Source organism: Macrobrachium rosenbergii, chromosome 12 (assembly GCF_040412425.1).
Source record: "Macrobrachium rosenbergii isolate ZJJX-2024 chromosome 12, ASM4041242v1, whole genome shotgun sequence".
NCBI classification, from domain to species: domain Eukaryota; kingdom Metazoa; phylum Arthropoda; class Malacostraca; order Decapoda; family Palaemonidae; genus Macrobrachium; species Macrobrachium rosenbergii.
The window spans coordinates 97,188,206-97,210,613 of NC_089752.1; the positions used below are offsets into that span (position 1 = coordinate 97,188,206).

At 46.2% G+C, this 22,408-nt stretch overlaps 2 protein-coding genes across 6 annotated transcripts in view; one reads left to right on the top strand and one right to left on the bottom strand.

Annotated features, from left to right (window-relative positions):
- LOC136844294 (MTRF1L release factor glutamine methyltransferase-like) overlaps nucleotides 1–6,605 on the bottom strand; it is a 38,267-nt gene extending 31,662 nt beyond the window's left edge. Inside the window, exon 1 of the mRNA XM_067113266.1 lies at nucleotides 6,532–6,605. Within this exon, the coding sequence (XP_066969367.1) occupies nucleotides 6,532–6,605 (74 nt within the window). The remainder of the gene's footprint in view (nucleotides 1–6,531) is intronic.
- Nucleotides 1–22,408, top strand: part of LOC136843775 (MTRF1L release factor glutamine methyltransferase-like) — a 171,081-nt gene that overhangs the window by 62,264 nt on the left and 86,409 nt on the right. The window lies entirely within an intron of this gene.

The following is a 22,408-nucleotide window of genomic DNA, read 5'->3' on the forward strand; positions in this document are numbered from 1 at the left end:
GACCAACCACCTGACCGAGCCTATCTAAGGCAATGAACCTAACATAGGCTAAAAATTGGGGCGATCCATCTCAATGGCCACCCAACAACCAAAAAAAAAACAACAAGATTAAAATACTACCTAACCCTAAAAGGATAGATGAGTATTGCCCTCTTCTCCCAACATTGTGTCTGCAGAACGTATGGTCCCAGCGAAAAGCAGTCTTCAAATGTTGTCTTCACATCCCGCAAATGCGAAGCGAACATCATGACTTCGCCAAGGTAGCACAAAGATCATTAAGAGACATATTCTTTTGGAAAGCCACCCGAAGTGCCATAGCTCTAACTTCATGAGCCTTGACTTTCAAAGTCTCATGTCACCTTCTAGGCAGGAGAATGAGCCTCTCTAATGGTGCTTCTTAAAGAATGCTAAGGCATTCTTAGACATAAAGGAAGATCAGGTCTCTTCACCGAACACCACAGACTGTCCAATGGGCCTCTGGTTTCCTTGGTCTTGGCTAAGTAGAACTTGAGAGCCCTGACAGGACACAGGACTCTTTCTGACTCTTGCCCAAGCATCTCCGTCAAACCTTTGATTTCAAAAGACTTGGGCCAAGGTTTGAAGGATTTTTTAGTTCTTGGCTAAGAACAAAGGATTTAAGGAGCATACAGCATTAGGACCCCTAAAGCCAATATGTTTGCTAATGGCTTGCACTTCACTAATCCATAGCTGTCGCCAGGCAGTTAGGAAGACAGCCTTCCTAGTCACGTTCTTGAGGGAAGCCAAGACAGAGGTTCAAAAAGCACTTCGACATAAAACTTCAGGACAACATCAGATTCCAGGGGCGTCCTGAGGTTGAGTTTGACAGTCTCGAAGGATCTCAGTAGATCGTGAAGATCTTTGTTCGACAAGTTCAGGCCTCTGTGTCTAAAGACTGCTGACAGCACTCTTATAATATAATAGTTGAGACTGCCAGTTTATTCTTTTGCCTGAGATGAAACAGGAAGTCTGCTATTTGTGGTACAGAATTGCGGTAGTCGAGGAAACTCCTTTGCTCCTGCACCATTTCCTAAAACAGCCCACTTGACTGATAGAGACGCATCAGAAGAAGGTCTCCTGGCACCAGCGATAGCCTTTGCCACTGCTCTCGAAAATCCTCTGCTCTTGCCAACTTTGTGATAGTCTGAACGCAGTCAGACTCAGAGCGGGGAGGTTTTGTGGAACCTTTCGAAATGCGGCTGCCTGAAGATCCACCCTCCAGTGAAACGTTCTTGGAAAGTCCACCAGGAAGGTCCATGGTCTCTGGGAACCAATCCTGCTGGCCAGAAGGGGGCTATTAAAGTCATCCTTGTCCTTCCGACGCTGCAAGCTTCCTGATCACTTCTCCCAGAATCTTGAAGGGAGGAAAAGCGTAAGATCGAGGCCTTTCCAGTCCCAGAGTGAGGCATCTATAGCTATTGCTCCTGGGTCTAGGACAGAGCAATAAAGGGAGTCTTGTCGTCCTGGAGGCAAAGAGGTCCACTAGAGGATGTCCCCATAACCTCCACAGTTCTAAACACACTCCTTGTGAAGGGTCCACTCATTCGGTAGCAGCTTGATTTTGCCGACTGAGAAGGTCCGCCGATATTCTCCACTCCCGCAATGAACCTACGTGAGAATCGTGACCCCGAGCATGAGTCCAAAGCAGGATCTCCCTCGCTAGGATGAAACAGGAGCGGAGATCAGTTCCTGTTTTTGAGGTGGCTAGAGCTGTGGTATTGTCCGAATTCACGGACAATTTGCCTGAAACTTGGTTCTTGAAGAATTGAAGGGCCAGCAGGATAGCCCCCAATTCTTTGAGATTTATGTGCCAGGACACCTGTTCCCCTCTCCAGGTGCCTGACACTTCCTCCCCTCCTAGTGTTGCTCCCCATCCTTCCTGGATGAGTCGGAAAACAACACTAGTTCGAGATCTGAAGGCATAGAACCACTTCTGCAAGTTTTAAGGGGTGAGCCACCACCTCAGGTGATCCTTGACAAAGGGAGAGATCTTCAAGTCTCTTCCAGATCCTCCTTGTCCATCCAGTTCTCCGCCATGAAAAACTGGAGCGGTCTGAGATGAAGTCTTCCCAGGGAAACAAACTTCTCCAGCAGGAAATGGTCACAACAACCTCATTCCATTCCCTCACGAAACTTTTCTAGCAAAGCAGCTGACGCTCTTCGGATGGAAAAGTCGAAAGCCACTGAATCCATCTGAATCCCCAGATAGACGATGGACTGCGTTTTCTTCGGTCCAAGCAAACTTCGTCAGTTGCGTCGTTCCTCCAGACATGGAAAAGGCTCGATGAGCCAATCGCCAGGCAGAACCATCTGAACACCCGGCCAGAAGCACTGGCGACATTTTTCATGATCACCGTGAAGATCATATGGTGCAACCCAAGCAGAGAGCTCTGAACTGGAAGACTCGTCCCCAGCATTAAACCTGTACTTTCGAATGAGACAGGGAACATGGAAGATGCGCATCTAAACAGGAGACCATCCAATCTCCTGGCCTTAAAGCCTGAGAACCGATCAAAGGTTTCATCTGAATTAGTTTTTCAAATTGAGCTGATCTCAGATGCTAATCATGATCGTCCCATTTCCGACTGTCGGGAATCAAGAATAGTCTGTTGTAGAATCCCAGAACCCAATTTCAGAACTTGTTCCACGGCTTCTTTTCATCAACTGCCCAGATAATTCAAAGAGAATCATGCTTCTGTTGTAATAATGCACAGACCCTACACGCAAAGGGGTGGCAACACGAAAGGGGATCTTGCAAATCCTCTTCTGTGGTAAACACTTCAGGAGACCATGCGCCCGCCCCTTTGTCTCCAGGCTCCGCAAAAATAAAGCAGCCTGGCTCCTACTGGTGTCTGGAGGCGTATGTCACTTTTTCCTTTAGGTTTTGAGGCTGCCTCTGGTGAAACCTCTTCCTCGCGGAGACGATCTAGAGGAAGAAAGCCTCCAGCGGGCTTCTTCCTGGTGGACAAACTGAAGCTGAAGAAGAAGAAGGAGCTGAAGGACGTCTCGAAGAATGTACCAGAAGATCTTGCGTGGCCTTCTCCTCTTAAGACTGAAGAGATGTCCTGAATCAAAGACTGGGGAATAGATGGCTGGACAAAGGTAGCAATATAATCGCCTTGGCAAAGGAGACTGATTTAGAGGTGAAGTCAGTAAAACAAGGCGCCCTTCTTTAAGAGGCCTGTACCAAAGTGAGAAGCCAGTTCTTCTGATCCATCCCCTGACTGCCTTGTCCATACAGTTAGCGACGCAGGAGAGCTCCCAGGGTAATTGAATCCAGCTCCAAGTTTAAGATCTAGCTCCCAAGCAATTGCAATGTCCAAAATTAAAACACCTATGGTGCTGAAGAGACCTTTGAGATGATGGTCTGTCTCTGACAAAGTCCAAGAAACCTTGAAGTGAGACAGATGTGACTCTTCTAAAGCGCTGACAAGACTGGTGGAAATCCCTTGAGAAGAGGAAGGAACTCTAGGGCTGAGATCTTTCTCCCCGCCCCGGCACTATACCAGCTTGCTTGAAAGTTTTTCAGACGAGGTACAGCAATAGTTCTGCAAGTGACTTGCTCTCCATCCACGCTGACTTTCTGAAAGCCCCTGGCCGCCAATGAAGAAGTCATCTTCAAAACCCCACGCTCCTAGCTGAAGAAGTAACTGAGAAGGCGAGAGAGAGCCGGAAGGTTTAAACTTATTCTCAACAAGCTCAAGTAATCCGCAAGCCAAAATCTTGATAATCGTGAAGAAGAGAAGCAGACGAGAGCTCGGCTTCGCGGATCCCGAATCCAGCAGACACCTCTCCGCCACAGCGGACGCAGCAAGTCACCCAACACTTTTCCGAGACAAGGCGCGAGGTATCGAAAAAGAGATCTTCTTTTTCTCAGGCCGAAGAATGGAATGCTCCGTGGCGTCTGAAAAGGAGGAGCGGCGGAAGGGACGTCCACGGAGCGTCACAAAACGCGTCTGAAATAAACACAGCGTCGCCAAAAACCAGAAGAAAGCGTCCTGTCGAGTGTCCTGCACAGAAGCGTCTGAGAAGGCTGACTGGCGTCTGGGAAGAAGCTGCGGCGTCATGTTGGCAGCGTCACGGCGAGGCAGGCTAACAGGAGCGACAAAGAGAGCGTGTTTACAGGCGAAGGAGGCAGCGAAAGCGGAGCAGGAGAGGGAGACTTCCTTGATCTTTGACAGGCAAAGTCAAGTCCTTGCGACGACGAGGAGCAGAGTCCTTCTCTGCAAAAGAGAAGACACAACTGCCGCATCTCAACAAAATCTTCTCTAGATGGAGAAGAATCATGTCTGGGAGGAGACAATCCTATGGAAGATCGATGGCGAGGGACGCCCCTTCTTCCTTCCTCACAGGAGCAAGAAAGGTTCTCTCCTTAGAGCGGCTGGGGCGTGCTCGAAACATCCTCATCAGACGAAATCCCTAGTCCTCTGCGGTGGAAAAGCTTCAAAAATAACCTGGCCACGAAGAAGACTGACGAGAAGCGTCCTCTGAACACAGCTCTTGAGAGGACGAGAGTCCCTTACGAAATTCCACCCCTTGCGGGGGAGGACGCCTCGGAGGACGAAACCAGTCCTGAGAATGCGCGCCCAAGCACGATCTCTGGCAGCCTGGGAAGCATAACAGGACCTGCCGAAGGGACGTCAGATCGGTGGAAGCCCCCCCGTGAACCTTCTTGTGGCTTTCGACATGCCTTCTCCCTGAGTCCTGGGAGTCTGACAGCGGTCCAGGCCTAGAAGCATTATGGGGCCGATCTGACGCCCCTCCACAACACTGGGGGGGAGCACTACACTTCACAGCACTTTGGAGAGATGTCGCTTTGTTCTCGAGCGCACGGATGGAACTCATGATCTGCGCCAGAGCCAAACCTCCACAGACACAACATCAGGGCCCGAAGGCAAAACCACAGGACAGGTGCAACATCAACTACATTAGGTTATTGTGAGAGAGAAATAACCTGACTCTTGCACACACCTCCTGGAGGAAGACCTCCTAACCCTGTCAATACTCCAACTTGGCAACATACGAATCATAAGACTTCCAGCTCGATCCGATAAAGGTTCCACACTTACATCGATCATCTATAAGACAAACATGCCCCTCAAACAAACCGGTGAGGGTCTGCCAGGCTTTCGGTAGCCTCACCTTACAATCCACTCTTTCAACATACACGAAACCTTGCAGAACTAGAACCAGACATATTTAAAGAGAGGTCATAAGCAAAATCCACAACAGTCCAAAAATGGTATTGCCAATCCACAGTCCAGAATCAAAACCAAAAGTCAAGAGAATACGAAGTGGGAATAAGCCAAGTTAACGAAATCCAGAGGCGGAGGTACTGTAACAGATGTTAACAGTACCGGCGACAGAGAAATCTAACAGAAAATAGAATGGTTCCACGATTCCGCCTCCCAGCGGGCGGGAATGAGTACTTAACCACCTGGCCAGCACTTTCGTGCCAAAACGAGCCTTTAAATTCTGCTCCATTTCGGAGAACACGTATATATCTGGCAGGTAAGTGCCATGAACAACCATCATTCACCTTCAAAGCTGATGGAACTTCCTTCACTCTTAGTCAGCTGAAATGAAAATGAACTGCTAGTCTTGAAGGCAAAAAACTTGAATCGATTCAGATATGTCCATTTACTGACTGAGTCAAAATCTCTTTGTATATGTCTACTTGCTATCCATGACTCATCAATAGAGAGAGAATCCCTAACAGGAGCAGGGAATACTTCTTTAATTGCTACAAAAACCAAGTGACTGTTGATAAACTTTCTTGGGGGACCCCTTCCTGTTGTTGACATACAGATGATACTGTACCCAATTTTCTACTTTTACCCATTAGTATCTGTCTGATAGAAATGATTTAATGAATTTTAGCTTATCACCTCTGACTCCTAATTTATGAAGTTACTGTATTATGCCAGACTGCTACATAGTGCCAGATACCTTCTCCACATCAAAGAATCCAACAATAGTTGGCTTTTGTTCTGTAAACCATTGCCATATTTGTTTGGAAAGCAAGGAAGAGGGTATCAAGTACTTCTGTTCTTCCTGCTGCAAAACTGATAGATTATTGAATATTTTTTTCAAAAGCAACTCCTTTTTAGAGTTTTCTCTAATTAATTTGCTCCAGTCTCATTTTAACCCTCATTTACCTTCATACCACCCAACTCAAGAGATTCCTGCCACTCTTATCCTTCTCTGCTATTCAGTCTGCTGTAATCACCATATCATCTGCATATAACAGCTCCCACAGATTTTCATTCCTAATCTTTTCACTTAGTACATCCATAACCAGTATAAATAGAAACTGGCTTGCCAATCCTTATTGTAAACCAACTCTAACTTCAAACATTTCTATTTGCTCCAGGCTGTTATTGTTGATTTCCTTTTTCTTCATACATAATTTCAATTAACCTAACCAACTTTTCTGGCACTTTCCTTTTTCTTAAACACCAAAACACTACTTCTCTTTGTATTTCATCAATGCAAAGAAAAACTTCCACTTACCTTCCAGCCTCTTTTTCTTTAACTATCATGACAGGTTTAACTGTATCTCTCCCTCTAATGATATCATTCTGCATTTCACAGATCTTCACAAATGCTCATAACTTTCATCAATGAAACCATGCTGCATTTCACAAACCTTCACAACTGCTCAAAACCTTTCAACATATCTTTTCTAAATCCTCCAGCAAATGTTTCTAGTCTCTCATTTTCAAAACAAAGCATCTCTTGTCCAATCAAGGAACTACAGGTCTCCCATGTTTACTTCCAGTTTTGGTATTGAATCATTAGTACTGTTTATAGTTTTCTTTCATTCAAGTAGTTGCACGCCTCAATATGAGACATAAAGGATTCAAATTTATGATATCTCTTGCCCTCTGGTGTGGATCATTCAGGAGAGTTAGCCGTTGATTATTAGATGAATTCTAACAGCCACTACAGGTATCATGGAGATGCTCATTTACTGATCATATACAGTTCATGAAAATTTTTGAAGAGCAAATACTGTACTTAGATTAAGAACTGGAGTAGTATTACATAAGGACTGCATGATGCTGTAACATGAAGTGTAGTTTGAAGCCATGCATTGAATGTTATGGCCAACAGTTGATGAAAATGGTTTACATTTCTCAAGAGAGGAATAAAGGGCATATTCAATTATAAATGTGGAAGCCATCACTGAAAAAAAGAGAGATGCTTAAAATCAATGAATCTTCCTATATTCCTGCCATTTCTATCTGTAAAAGTTTCACCCTATAGTGGGTTAAAGGGTTGAAATCTCCTACAAAGTGGAAAGGAGGGACAGTTGATCATCTAAATTTTGCAATTCAAACAGGTACAGTAATACTCATCTTCTGGAGCAAGATATGCTCAAAAAACTTGTAAACTTTTTATAAATTATCAGGATAGCTACAACCTGAAACTTACTATAAAGTGCAAGTGGATTGTGTTGCAGATATTTTTCAATAATTAGGCTAGCTCTGCCTTTTCTTCTTTTATGAGTGGAATACTGTACACTGAAAGAATGCGTTTTCAATAATTATACTGACTCTGCCTCTTCTTCTTGCATTTATGAGTAGAATGTATTGCAGAATGCATGGTTAGTGGTGGATAAAAGGCTGTAGCTAGTTTAGTTTCTGAAGGCATATAGTGCTAGGATTATAATCTTGTAAAATACCTCAACCTGTTTTACATGAGATCCGAGACCGAGGATTCCACTGCCTGTGTCTGCCGTTATTGAAAGGTGACCATATGGGTCTTACATTTTTGACCTAGCAGTTTACTATCAATGTTTCTTCTTGATTACCTACAATCCCAGTACTCTATGGGATTGGGATGTCTCTTGAGCTACTGGAGTTTTACTGTGTTATCTGCATCCGTCTTTCTGGCAGAGACTGTGAATGATACAGCTGGGTTTATTTAAATTCCTGATAACCTATCATGAGTTAACTCAATTACTGCACTTCCTTTTTGCTAGAGAGGACACCACATCGAGGACAGAGTAAGGGTTTTTAGTGCTAAACTAAATCACAATTTTTGAAGTAGTTGCATTTTCCTATTCACAAACCTGAGGTCCTTTACATTAGGAATTACTTTCAGGTGTGCACCAGGCGACCGTTAAACTCTTGAGCAAGGTGGTTGAGGCACGCCAGGTAGGCGAATACCCGCCTGCCGGATGCTCTTATTTCAGTTGCCTTTCGGTCCAGAGTTCAGATTGAGGGTGGCATGGTGGGCACAGTATGTAATGTAAGGACCTCAGGTTTTGAGCGTCACCTGTGATGCAACACGCTGTTCCGCTGCCTCCTGGCTTCCTGGCCCCTTTCACGCGTGCTGGCCCCGCCTACATGGTGACGTCATCATACCCATATGTGACTGTCGCTGCCCCCATTGCTGACCCTGGCCTGTCCATGACTTCTGTTCCTCGTCTGACTTTCCAGCCCGGCCCTTCATCTGTCCCAGTCCCCATCCCATCGACCCTGATGTGGCCCTACTTGAATATCTACGCGGTAGTGGCGGCGCCTGCATTCCCGGCCCCGCCCACATTTGTTCCTGGCCGATGCGTGGCTCTCTCTACCCAGGCAAATGCTGGCTCGAGCTCCGCGGTCTCTGCCCGGGATGCTCTTTGGCTGCAGCCCTCCTGCTGTTCCTGAGTCTGCGGCCTCAAGGCTTTCCCGGGTTTGGGACTTGACGCGTTCCTGAAGCAGATGGTGAAAAAGAAGAAGAGGTCTAGGAAGGTGTCGTCGTCTTCATCTTCATCTTCGTCATCATCGTCGTCTTCGTCTGCTGCTTCTTCTGCTTCTCCTTCCAAGGTTTCGCAGCCGAAGAAGAAGAAGTCTGCTCCTCTGCCAGCGCTTCCTTCGCGACCGGTGTTTCTAAGGGTCCGCTCTTCCACAGGAAGGCAGTGGGACCTCTCGTCGGCTCTTCCCGATCCTCGGATCAGGGAACCGCTGCCCTGGCCTCCGGGCCAGGGGTACCGGGAGCCAAGGGCGTGCAGACTAAGGTCGGCACTCCCCCCGCTGCGCCTAAGAAACTTCCTGCATCTAAGGCCAGCGAGTCCGCGTCGGACTCTTGTTCGCGAGTTGCTCCGAGTACCCGGGTCCCTAAGTGATACCCAGGTACCCCAGTTCGATACAGAGAAACTTCGCATAGCATTCAGGGCATGCGGCGAGAGAAAGAGCCGGGCATGCAGGTGTCGCCTTCCTGCTGGCACTCCTTCAGGTGCCAAGTCAGGTTCTCGATAGTGCTTCACTCGCTGGGCCTAACGCAAGGAGGTAGGGAAGAAGTCCCCACCAGTCTTCCTGAGAGGCTCCGCCTCGAAGAAGACCGGGGCGCGTCCAGAAGACAGCGCAAGCTCGCGCCAGCCAGCCGCGCGCTCGACTCTTCCCAGTCCCCGGCCACGTCCGCGCGGCCAGCCTGGCACGGGGGAGGCGAGTGCGTGGCTCGGCTCTCGCGAGCCGCTCCGCTCTCCTCGGGAGATTGCTTTGCCTGGGCTAAAGCAGTCTCCTCGGCCCGGGGGCTCTTCATCACCGTGGGTTGGTGACCGCTCTCGGCCCACTGCCTCTGCTGGTTCTGCCAGCAGCCAGTGGAGTGCCCGATCTTCTCACCTGTCCTCCGCCCCCTTCGGGTTTCTTCCAGGGGTGCGAGCCGAGAGGAGGAACCTGGGGAGTGTTCTCTCAGAGTTCTCACTGCGCAAGTTATGGTACCTGGCTCGGTTCTCGGCTCAACTAGGTCCTATGCCCGTGTAGTTCCGTAGTTGTCCACAGGGGTCTGCCGAAAGTTCTTTCCCTCCTGCGGGAGAGAAGTTCGAGGACCGACTCTGAAGGACTCAAGGGTCCTTCGTTCAGGACGGACGACACCCTCAAATATGAGGACTTTTATGATATGACGCTGATTCTTAACACAATGACCTCGGGAAGGAACCATGGCCTCGTCTGTGGATCAGTCCGTCGTGCCTCAACCTTCTGGGGACCCAAGACGGAACCCAAGGCTTCTCTGGTGGCTGCCGTAGTCCACGCTGTTTCCAGGGGGTACTCATTGAGGTGAACAGTCTTGAGCCTGCAAGACAGTTCGCTGCCCGAGCCGCTGGACAGCTTCTTCCTCCTCCTCTGCCTTGACAGAAGCACTTCCCACGCACTGTAGTGGAAGGCGGCGACTGAAAGCAGGCTGACCGACCTGACTCGCTTGGATCCGTGGTCTGTCGCTGCAGCAATTGACTGCAGAGAGACTGCAGCAAGAAGTTGCAACCCTGGAAGGCCACTGCCATGGCGGCCTTTCCAAGCAGTCTCCTGGCTCGGATCTGTGGTCCTTCACAGTATCGAAGGTAGCTGCTTCCTCAGGCGCTATTGTCGGGGGGTAGGGCTATCTCCATCCTCACCCACCAGACTGCAAACCTTTGGGCAAACCTTGTGCTAAAGCGAAGGGATGTCGTTCTCTCTCACTTTGCCAGGTCTGTAGGTCCCGAGTCAGCTATTGCCTGCTGAATGGACCGCTGCTGGGTTCCTCCCTCTATCTTCCCAGAGAGCTGGTGGACGCCTGCACAAGCACCGCAGTTTAAGGACAGCAACCGGCTTGTCCACCAGGCAGTGGCCAAGACCTCCGGGTCTTCGTGATCCCACCGCGGCCAGCTTCCTGGCCAAGCTGGCACCCTCGGCCCCTGGGAGAAGTCCTGCCCTAAGGGGTCCTGAGGAAACACCAGCCTTCTTCTTCTCTCGAGAAGGGTGGTCACTCCCACCCTTTTCAGCCCACTTTCCAAGCCGGTAAAGGGGGCAAGGGTAAGAAGAAGAAGGGGAAACGCTTGGGGCGGCGTTCCCCCACAAAAGCTGCCGAAGGTGGGGGTTTGCCTGTCGAGCCATTGGGCAACTTGGCAGCGACATGGAGCCGAGACCTGGATAGTGGATGCCCTTCGGGAGGGATATCTACTACCCTTCGAGTCTCGGCCTCCCCTCACCTACTCTCCGGTCCATCTCCAGACATATGTTCCAGGTTCGTCGAAGGACACTGCACTACAGCAAGAAGTGCAATCCATGCTGAGCAAGGGTGCTGTAGAAGTCGTGTCGGACCAGTCTCCAGGCTTTTACAGCCATGTCTTTCTCGTAGAGAAAGCTTCAGGGGGATGGAGAGACGATCATAGACCTCTCTCCTTGAACCGGCTTTCTGTTTGCCAGGACTCCTCGGTTCACGATGGAAACAGAAGCGCAACTGTGCTGGTCTCCACCAGGGAGAACGACTTCATGCTTATGGACCTGAAGGATGATTTCAAATACACTCCATCCATCCGTCCCCTCTCGCAAGTACCTCCGCTTTGTCCTCGGGGAGTCGGTCTTCCACCAGGGCACTCTGCTGGCTCGACTGCTCCCCAGGTGTCTGCGAGAGTATTCTCCTCGTGTCAGCTTGGGCCCACCCGCACGGGATACTGCCTCTGGAGGTATCTCGACGACTGGCTAGTCCTGGCGAGCTCGCCCAGAGTTGCTACAGGACAGGGATCGGCTCCTCGAGTTTTGCCGAGATCTAGGAATCATGGTAAATCTGGAGAAGTCATATCTCACCCCTCAAGCAGAGTGATGCTACCCAGCAGTTGATAGATACTGGTGGCAGCGAGAGTCTTCCTCGACTCTCATATCAGCAATTTCAGGCAGGCAGCACAGCTGTTCTGTCACGTGTAGGAGCAGCCAGCTTGGCAATGGCAAGTCGTCATCGGTCACCTGTCGTCTTCGGTGGCTAGTACCTCACGCGCGTTCACCGCGGTCTCTCCAGTGGAGACTGAAGGAGCATTGGTCCCAGTCCCAAGATCTTCCCAGTCCTTCCTCATCCCTCTTACGAGGAGGTGAGGAAGGACCTTCGCTGGTGGTTAGACGACAGGAACCTCTTGATAGGAGTATCCCTGCATACTCCCCCTCCGGACATGCTTCTGTTTTCGGACGCATCGACTGAGGGATGGGGCGCACATCTGGAGGAGTTGCTGACTTCGGGAGTGTGGCACTGAGACGACGAGCACCTTCACATCAACATCCTAGAACTCAAGGTGGCCTTCCTGGCCCTCCAAGAGTTCCGGGATTGAGTGATGGGACACTCCGTGGTACTGATGAGCGACAATACCACAGTAGTGCGGCAAAATGCCAACAAGCAGGGGACTGGTGTCCCACCAGCTTCATCTGATGATGCAGGTAACGAGTGGGCCGTGGCTCACTTGGTAGAGCTGCCAGCCAGGTACACTCTGCGCAAGAGGAATGTCGGCAGACAAGCTCAGCTGCCAGAGCCAGGTGGTAGGGGAATCGAATGGTCCCTCCATCAGGAAGTAGCCAAAGGCTGTCTGACCTGCGGGCCCAGCCATCGATTCAGTTACCCGCACACAACAGAAAGCTCCAGGTCTTCGTTCTGTCGCGGCCGACCCATGGGCCGGGCTGGGCGGAGGATGCTCTAACACCTGTGGGACAACATTTACGCTTACGCCTTTCCCGCTCTGTCTGATTCTCCCGCTGGAGTGATGATCACCCTGAACCTCAGAATGACTCCTGGTGGCACCCAATGGCCCCAGGCCTGCTGGTACCGACCTGTTAGCTCTCCTCTCCGAGGCGCGCAGAGAGATTCCCCCTGGCCCAACCTCCTGCATCAACCCTAATGCGAGCGGTTCCACCTGGCAGTGCATTCCTCCGTCTTCACGGCTGGAGGTTATCCACCACTTCGCAGCAAGAGGCTTTGAGCCGCCAAGAGCAACAGAGATGGTAGGATACCCAGAAGATCCTCCAGCGGTATACCAGGAAAGTGGTCCTGCCTTTCTGTCATTGGTGTCGCTCGGCGTATCTCTCCGGTCGGAGCTACTGTTCAGCAGGTCGCGGATTTCCTCGCCTTCCTTCGCCGAGAGAAGCTTCTCCGCTTGTGCCAGAAAGGCTACCGCCGCACTCGCCCAGTCTACAGCCGGAAAAGGAGTAGACATATCCTCCTCCTCCGATTTCTGCCTGGCGAGAAGCTTCAAACGGTCTTCGCCCACCCAGGATCTCAGGCCCCCAGTGTGGGATGTGACTCGTCCTAAGGAGCCCGACTCGTGCACCATAATGGTAGCTCACGAGAGTCGTCAGGACAGGATCTGACCAAGACCGTCTTCTTTGCTAGCCCTGGCATCGGCGAAGAGAGTTGGTGAGCTTCACGGACTTCTTCGATGTTAAATACCGAGGGGATGGGGACTAGTTACGCTCGATTTGGCCCCGGATTTCGTGAAGGCTGGCGACTGAAACTCCTTCGGTCCCTGACGCACGGTTCGAGTCCTTCAATGATCCCCTCCCTAGAGGACTCTTTGCAGGTACGAACCAGACGATGCTACTGTGTCCTGTTAGAGTGCTGCGGCGCTATCTGAAGAGAACTCAGCGCCCGCCTGAGTGTCGATGACTCCTTGTTAGCACTGGCTCGACTACAAAGAAGTGTCCAAGGACACCATCTCTTTTATTTCAGAGACGATAAGGAGAGCGTACTCTGCTGCTGGAGAAGACGACACCGGTACGCTTCGTCCAAGAGCTCACGAGGTCCGCAGCATTGGTGTCCGTCCCTCGCATTCCGGAAGAATATGTCGGTGTCACAGGAGCTGAAGGCGGGTGTTTGGTCCCAGCAGACTACCTTCACCTCCTTCTACCTCCGGGATATTGCACACAAGTCCTTGGACACTTTTTCCTTGGGTCCTGTGGTGGCTGCTCAACAAGTTGTGTAGTTTATCCAGCTCCTCTAACAGGACAGGTTGCATCTCGCCTATGTTGTACAGTTGTGATTGGGAGATTGAATGTGGAGTGACTGGCCTCTCTTCTCTCCCCATCCTGGCTCCTCTCCCACGGGCAGGAGCTGGACGTGCCGTTAAGGTTGCACCGGGAGATCGAGGCAGGTAAGCACATAACGGGAGCTCCTGCCCTATTTCCGTTCAGGTTAATAGAAGCAACCCCACTCTTCCCTCTGCAAGGGAGGAAGGAGACCATGACTATGAGACAAACCTAATGCTTTATTTGCCTTACTGTCGTCCGACGTCAAATTCTTTTTCCTAGCCTACTTTTGCATGAATTGACGTCTCCTCTTTCATGCAAAGGGACCCAGAAGTCTGACAACTGATCCTGCGTTTCTTGTAATACTCTCAGTCCTAGCAAGCAGGTTTGACTTACAATTGGGCCACTCTAATGATGTTGTGCTATCCCCTGTGGGGTAAGGTAGGGATGCAGACATTTGGTGTTAGAATGAACTCCATGCAAGGCTGATGATGTCTTTTTAAGGTTTTCAGGTTTTTTATATATACGTATATATATATATTCTAATATTTATGAATAGTAGTTGTAAGGATTCAAGTACCCCTGGGCCACTCACAACGCAAAGGTTATTTTTATGGGAACAGGTAAATGTTAGAAGTAATATACATTTACTTAAGTATACAAGCTAGATCCATTTTACATGCTTTAACCCATCCCAACTATCCTGCTCAGTCCCTACCGCCAAAGGAAATTTGAGTAGTGTTAGGAAGCAAATGAGAGTATTCCCCACCCCCTGTCTCCACCATTTAACCTTGTTAATAAGTTTCAATGACCTATCAAGCTCACATTGAAGGATACTCCTGTATAAAAGACTCTGGTTTGTATCTTAAAAAAAAAAATACAATTCACTTAAAAAAATTTTCTATAAGTATACAAAGCAGAGCCTTTTATGCATTAAACCCAAATTATCCACCCCGTTCTGTCACTGTGGCTGTAGGAAAAGTGAGTAGAGACAGAAGGTGAGTGAGGATTCCTCTGTGCACTTCCCATCTTTAGTTAATTACCTTGTTACCCAGTTCAGTGACTCATCCAGCTCATACTGAAGGTTGCTCCTACATAAAAGGCTCTGGTTTGTGTACCTATGAAAAATATAAATTAAATAAATTGTTACTTTCAAAAACTTTATTTGAATTGTTGCTAAGCTTTCTAAATGAAATTTGTGTAGTCTCTAGTTGCTGTACAAATCTCCAGTGCAACACAGTCTGGAACTTTCTTACAGCAACATCAGTTTAGATTTGTCGATTATACCCAGTCTTCAAAGGCAGTCTTTTTAACAGTTAAACAGATGTGATAGATCTACAATCACATAATACAATTAAATAAAAGTTTTTAGCATACAAAACATTTCCATTTTTTTCCATTTTGATCTTATATTCTTATTTTTATCAGGGGTAAAACTTGATTCCTCCAACAAAGAAATAAAATGGGATGGAACCACAACTGAAAATGAAGAAGAGTGCACAGTTTGTGCACACACACTGTCTATTCGCCAGGTAAGTTTTATGGAATAATTGTGCTCTTTTCTTAAAGCAAACTATATTTCATATTTTTTTGTCTTGTGCATACTGTAATTAGAAAATTCTGGATAATCTTGATAGCTGGGATGGAGAAGATCCTGATGGTTTTTCCTTTTGTATTTGCAAAAGTTTGTAGTGTGTTGTCTCCCAAGATTACTAGGTTTTATAGATTTTTTGTCAACATAGTATCTTTGTGGATGAGCACAAGGTTAGTAACACAGTGCTTGTTCCAAAGAGTGGCCTATCTGCAGACTGCAGGCCAATTTCTATTCTCCCTGTGCTCTCCAGAGTTGCTGAAAAACTTATTTCATAAAAGTAACTTACCAAGTAATTACATAGCTGTGGTTTCTAACTAGCTTGGCAGCCTTTATATAAAAAAATTGCTGTAGAACTTCAACTGTTTAGTGTAGGTAACAAGCCCCGCCCACTAACAGGAGTGTGGGGAACAACTTAGCAGATAACCTCATTCTTTTTCTGCCAGCTCTCGAGTTAACATCGGGGGTTTGCTGCAGCTTTTTCATTGGTTTTTTGGTTGTTTACTAGAATTTGGCAAAGTATTGTCACTTTTTTGTGTAGCCTTCAAGCTTTTATTAGCTTTCAGTCAACATTCTAGCTTTTTGCTTTGGATTATGTCTGATTCGAGTGCGTCTAGTTTTCGGTATTGTAGCGAAGGTTGTAAAACTAGACTTATTCAATGATCTTATGATTTGCATACTATTTGCAGGTATGTTCTAAGGAGAATACTTGTGATGAGTGTAGGGATTGGGATGAGAAAATGTGGAAGGTTTCTGAATCTCATCTTAATAAGCTTGAAAGGGATAGGAAGAGAAAGGCAGCCTAGATTCTACTCCTGAACCTAGGTCAGATCTTAGTCCTGCTGTTCCTTCTTCCCCTGTTCCCACCATTTCTACTGTTCCCATCCGTCCTACTATCAGTCCACCTACTCCCATGCTTCTGACCCCAATGCCTTTGCCACTAAGAAAATAAAACTGATAGTGCATACTACAGTATGTCTGAGTTAAGGGCATCCCTGAGGGTCCTAATGGACAAAGTGTTTCAAGAGAAAGTGACAAGTGACAGTGTTGTGCAAGTGGAGGAGGTGGCTACTTGTCCCGCTGGTTCTCCTAGACGAAGGTCCCTGTCCTGCTCCCCTGAACCTGGGAGAAGACATACCCTAAGTCCAAGGGAGGCCGTTGGGGTTTGCCCACTGGTAGTTGCCCCCTCAGTCAAGCCTGTTGCACGCACCCAAGTTTTGACAGACACTTTATCTCCTGAACATCCATTTGTTGAGTGCCCTACTTGGCTTCCGCGCTCAAAGGACCATCTTTCGATGCTCGCTTTGCCCTCATCTAAGCTTCAACACCAGCTCCTTATGCGCCCGGGCGCTAACTCCAGCAGGACCCGACTACAGCTCCTGAGCGCTAAGCGCTCTGCTTTGGATCAAGGTGAGCCGTCATATATGAAACTAAGGAACTTAAGAAAGCTCTGCTTCCAAGACTGCTCGTGATTTGTCCTTGTTTCCGGTCTCTTTTGAAGAAAAAGAGGAGCTTGACCGAGAGCCTGCTCCTCCTTCAGCGTATGCAGCTCTTCGTTACCTGTTGGTAAGCTTTCCTTTATTTTTTACTCCAGCTGCCCTGGTCTCATCTGCACCAACTTTCCCGATGAGGAGCCTCCCAGATGGTAGCTCTAGGCTCCCCAAGATGGTTCTTTCCTCATCATCTAAGAAGGCACTCAAAGAAATCGGAGACTGGCTTTCTGACGAGGGAGCAAGGTACAGTGTCTTTTGCCCTTCCTCCCTCTCACTTAATTCGTAGGGGATACCTTTCATACGCCACCAGGGAAGCTCCTTCTTTGGGAGTCGCTGCCTCCTTCCAAGGGGACTTCTCTTCAGCCTCGTTGACTCTTCCCGTCGCTCGGTCTGTGTTGGCAAAAATAATGTTTTCGTCAACAGAGCTTGACCACCTTGTCAAGAACCTCTTCAAGGTGTTTGAGGTCTTCAGCTTCCTAGACTGGACGGTTGGAGCCCTTGCCAAGAAAATCGAAGACTACAAGGACTTGGATGAAAGCTTCGCTTCGGATTGGTTAGGAGTTCTATTGTGTGCAGACAAGGCCATCAGGGATGGCTCTTCTGAACTTGTGGTCCTTTTCTCTTTGGGGTTCTGAAGAAGAGAGAACTTTGGTGCTCCTTTATCACCAAAGGAGTCACACAGTCCCAGAAGTCAGCTCTCTTATTTTTGCCTTTAGATCTTCCTCACCTCTTCCCTCAGACAGTAGTGAGGGAAATTGCTTCGGACCTCCAGAAGAAGTCCGCACAGATCTCCAGCTCAGTTCTCCAAGTGCCCCAAGGATTCTTCGTCTTTAGTGTCTAAAATGGTCTCTCCTCTCCAGCAGCATCCCTATCGTGGAAGCAAATTCAAGTCACAACCCAGATCCTGTTCCAGTGTCCCATTCACAGCCAGTGTTATCAAGAGGAGCTCTTCCAAGGCTTTGCCTGAGAAATGAAGAAGTCCTTCGTGCACCAGAAGGAGCCAGACTTCTCCATTTTTGGAAGAAGTGAAGTCTCAGAGGTGCAGAACAGTGGATTGTCAAGGTTCTGAAGGAGGGCTACTCCCCCTTCATGGAGAGCCCTCCTTTAGTCACTTCTCCCATTGCAGTGACGGCCTACTCCCCTTCATGGAGAGCCCTCCTTTAGTCACTTCTCCCATTGCAGTGACAGCCTACTCAAGAAGCATTTGGCCCTTTTGGAGGAGGCATCCTCCCTCCTTCTAAAGAGAGCCATAGAAGAAGTCGAGTACATGAGCACAGAGGGATTTAACAACCATCTGTTTGTAGTCCCCAGATCATAAGGGGGTTGGAGACCAGTCCTCAATATAAGCGCCCTCAATCTCTTCGTAAGAGGAAGGTCAGGATTGAGATGAATCAGTCAGTCATGTCATCCATTCACCAGGGTAATTGGATGATAACATTGGCTATGCAGGATGCATACTTTCATATCCTCATCCATCCAGACTCCAGGAAGTATTCCAGGTTCATCTTCCAGGGCAAAGTCATTCAGTTTAGGGCTCTTTTCTTCAGCCTCTCTATGGCACCTCAGGTATTTACTTGAGTCCTCACCCCTCTTGCAAAATGCTTCATTTAATTGGCATAAACATCAGCCTTTACCTGGATGACTGGCTTCTTGATCCCTTCGGAGGAGAAATGGATGAAGGACTTGCAGACAATTCTCTTCGCCTTACTCAGGAACTAGGCATACTCATAAACCTTTCAGAAGTCCCAGTTGGCTCCAATGCAAGAGATTCCCTATTTTGGGATGATTCTCAGTTCTTGGACTTTTTGGGCTTTTCCATCTCCCAAGAGAATCGCCAACTGCCTTCAGATGATCCACGGTATTTTTAGCCTTCTCGCCTTGCTCGGCCCATCAGTGGATGAGCCTACTGGGGACACTGGCACCCAACGAGACGTTCGTCAAACTGGGCAGACTCCATATGAGAGTCCTCCAATTCTACCTCAAGCCAACTGGGACAGGAAAACCCAACTGGAAAGTCTCTTTATCCTTTGAGCCCCAAACTAGACTTTTACTCAGATGCCTCAGATCTAGGTTGGGGAGCCCTCCTGGGGAGTCAGGAAGTTTCCGGGACGTAGTCCCAGAAGAGCGGAACCTTCACATCAGTGTCAGAGAGTTAAAGGCAATTCATCTAGGTCTTCAGTACTTCTGGACATGACCTACAACAAGAGTGTGGTAGTCCGTGCGGACAATACCACCGTGGTGACATACATTCGAAAGCAAGGAGGCACTCATAACTTTTATCTCTGCCAGGCAGCAAAAAGATCTTCTCCTGTGGGCAGACTGCACCAAGTGGGACGTTGGTCACTCTATTTATTCAAGGGAAACTAAACATTCTGGCAGACTAACTGGAGCCATTTACCTAAGTTTATCCTCTAAACTTTTGACAGATCGCAGTTTTCAGGTGAGAGTTGATGATAAAAATTGTTATCTAGAACATTTCCACTTCTGAAAATGGCATTCACAAGAACTCCAAATCAGTAATAATCGACCTATTGGAATTAAAAGTATTCTGTATAGATGATTTTGCCATGTATTATCTAGCATCTCAAATAAAACATGCAGAACGGATCATTAACAAAGCATGAAGAAAATAGATGAATGGGCCTCATCTGTAGGCTTAAATTTTCCAAAGATAAAACTCAAGCAATCATGTTTTATAAAAAATAAGAAGTGGGAAAGGTGAAGAAATAGATTTAAAACTGAGAAACCATAATATTCAATTGGCCAAACAGGAAAATTTAGGATTAGTGTTTGATACTCATTTAAACTGGAAAGGCTACATAACATATGTGAAACCAAAATGTTAAAAGCATTAAATCTAATAAGAAAAACTAATGAACACTACTTGGTGAGCCTATTAGTACATACCTTACTGTACTGTACTGTATAAAGCAACATTGATTATGGAAGTGAAATATAAGGTTCGTGCATCAGACGCAACACTGAAAGCGTTAGACCTAGTTCACAAATGAACATCTTAGAATATGTTCAGGAGCTCGTAGACCATCACCAATTCTCATCTTTACAGGTTGAATGTAGAATCTCTTCTCTCTCTTCTCTCTCTCTCTCTCTCTCTCTCTCTCTCTCTCTCTCTCGAGCTAGTAACAATGAAGAGTGCTCAGAGAATTCAGAAATATTCCAACCAAAAATTATTTGAATTAAGAGGTATATTTATAAACAGTCATCCACCTCCTTACCCAGTTACAGCTAGAAGATTGTTTGAGACGATGAATATAAATATACAGTTACCTTTAATATTGAAATTACCTTCTTCTTGGACAGTGAATAAAATGAGATTTTGTACACACTTACAATATTTATCAAAAAGTTATTCAGTTACCCCAGAACACCATAGACAACATGCAGTAGATCATAAAATCCGAAAAGGTCCACATCATGCAATATACACCGATGGATCTAAGTCACTAAGAGTGGATATGCTGTAGTATCTCAAAACAAAACTTATCAGTTCTCTTACTTGATAATGCTCCTATTTACAGCTGAGTTATGTGCAATAACATCAGGCGTAAAAGTAATTAAAGAAGCCTCATTTAATAACTTTGTGATTTATAGAGGCTAAAGGCTGCTCAAAGTTACAATCCAAAAATATTGTACAACAAATTTAGTTTTCACTCTATAAATTGTGTAATAATGGAAAAATATTGAATTATGTTGAATCCTCACTTTGTAGGGCTTAAAGGAAATGAAGAGGCTGATAAAGCAGCTAAAGGAGAGTCCACATGACAAGAGCAAATTGTAAAGTCCCAATTAGTGACCATATATAAGATATATAAACAATCATTGTAAGTAAATGGCAAAACAGTATGGGAGGAAGAACCCTGAAAACAAATTAAAACAGATAAAAGCCAATGTTGGAAAAATGGAGTTCATCATATCAGAGAAAGACACACAAGTAATTCTTATCGCGTCTCGAATAGGTAGGCTGTACTTGTTTGACACATGGACACTTAAAAGAACAATTCATGTGGCCCTCCTCCTGAATGCCCAGGAGGCAGTATTGATAATGAAGCCGGGTATGTATTGTGTGAATGTCCAGAATATAACCTTCAATGATTTTCAAAATTTGGAAGTAAATCAATGAAGGAAATTTTGTCAGAACCTTCTACATTTTCAGTAATTCCAATTTTAATGTTCATGAGAAACTGATTTAATTAATAAAATATAAAGATAAGTAAATAATAAAAATACGAAAACCCTTAGAGCGTCTAATGAATTTTAAAATGACAAAATTTTAATGTTACTTGACTTACTCTGAATTTTATACCTTTTTAGGGAGTATATATGAAAACGTAATAAATGTATGACAGTGTGTGTGTTTCATGAGAGCATATGCCTTTGTGCATTTTTTATTTCATTTTCATTCAGTCATCACCATACTGAATGCCCTATTTGGTCCCTAGACTTAGCATTTCATCCAAATCCTTTGGGCCAGCCCTATGAGAGCTGATAGTCAGCTCAGTGGTCTGGTTAAACGATTTTAATAATAATAAAGCTATCTAATTCTCTTAACCCTTTAACGCCGAAGCCCTATTTACAAAAACGTCTCCCGTATGCCAGCGGCGTTCGGTGAGTTAGCTACCGGCCGAAAAAGTTTTTTCAAAATCACAGCACGCTTAGTTTTAAGATTAAGAGTTCATTTTTTACTCATTTTTTTGTCATTGCCTTAAGTTTCAGTATGCAACCATCAGAATGAAAAAATATCATTATCATATATAAATATTGGAATATATGACAGTTGAAAAAACTTGTATATAATTGTATGTTAAATCATGCTGTAAGCAAACGGTTAAAGTTAACAGAGTTAATTTTTAGTTGTATTGTACACTAAATTGCGATGATTTTATATATAACAAATTGTAAAACGATCAAAGCAACACAGAGAAAATATTATCACAAAATGATGCATGAATTCGTAACTCGCGGATCGTAAAAAAATGTTTTTTTCAAAAATTCACCATAAATCGAAATATTGTGCCAGAGACTTCCCGTTTGTTGAAAAATGAAGCTAATTGATTGAATATTACTAGACTGTAAGTGTTTTAGCTTACAATTGCAGTTTTCGACCATTTCGGTCAAGTTAGTTGACCAAGGTTGGAATTTGGCACTTATCGTGATTTATATGGAAATATTTCAAAACTGATAAAAGTTACAAATCCATGAGTTATTTTTTATGTTAGATGGTACATTTAAATTGCATTTTCATATATGCGCTTTATAAATCTATCAATTTAAAGTGGTGCAATATTATGACAACGAGACGAAAAGAATTTCTGAGATGTTTGGCTGAGTTACCGCAAGGCAGACAGAAGGAAAATGTTTTAAAAAATCTCACCAAATCGAAATATTGTGCTAGAGACTTCCAATTTATTGCAAAATGAAGATAAATGATTGAATATTACTAGAATGTAAGAGTTTAGCTTACAATTGGTGTTTTTTACCATTTCGGTCGAAATAAGCTCTAATCAAGGTTGAAATTTTGGCAGTTATCGTGATTT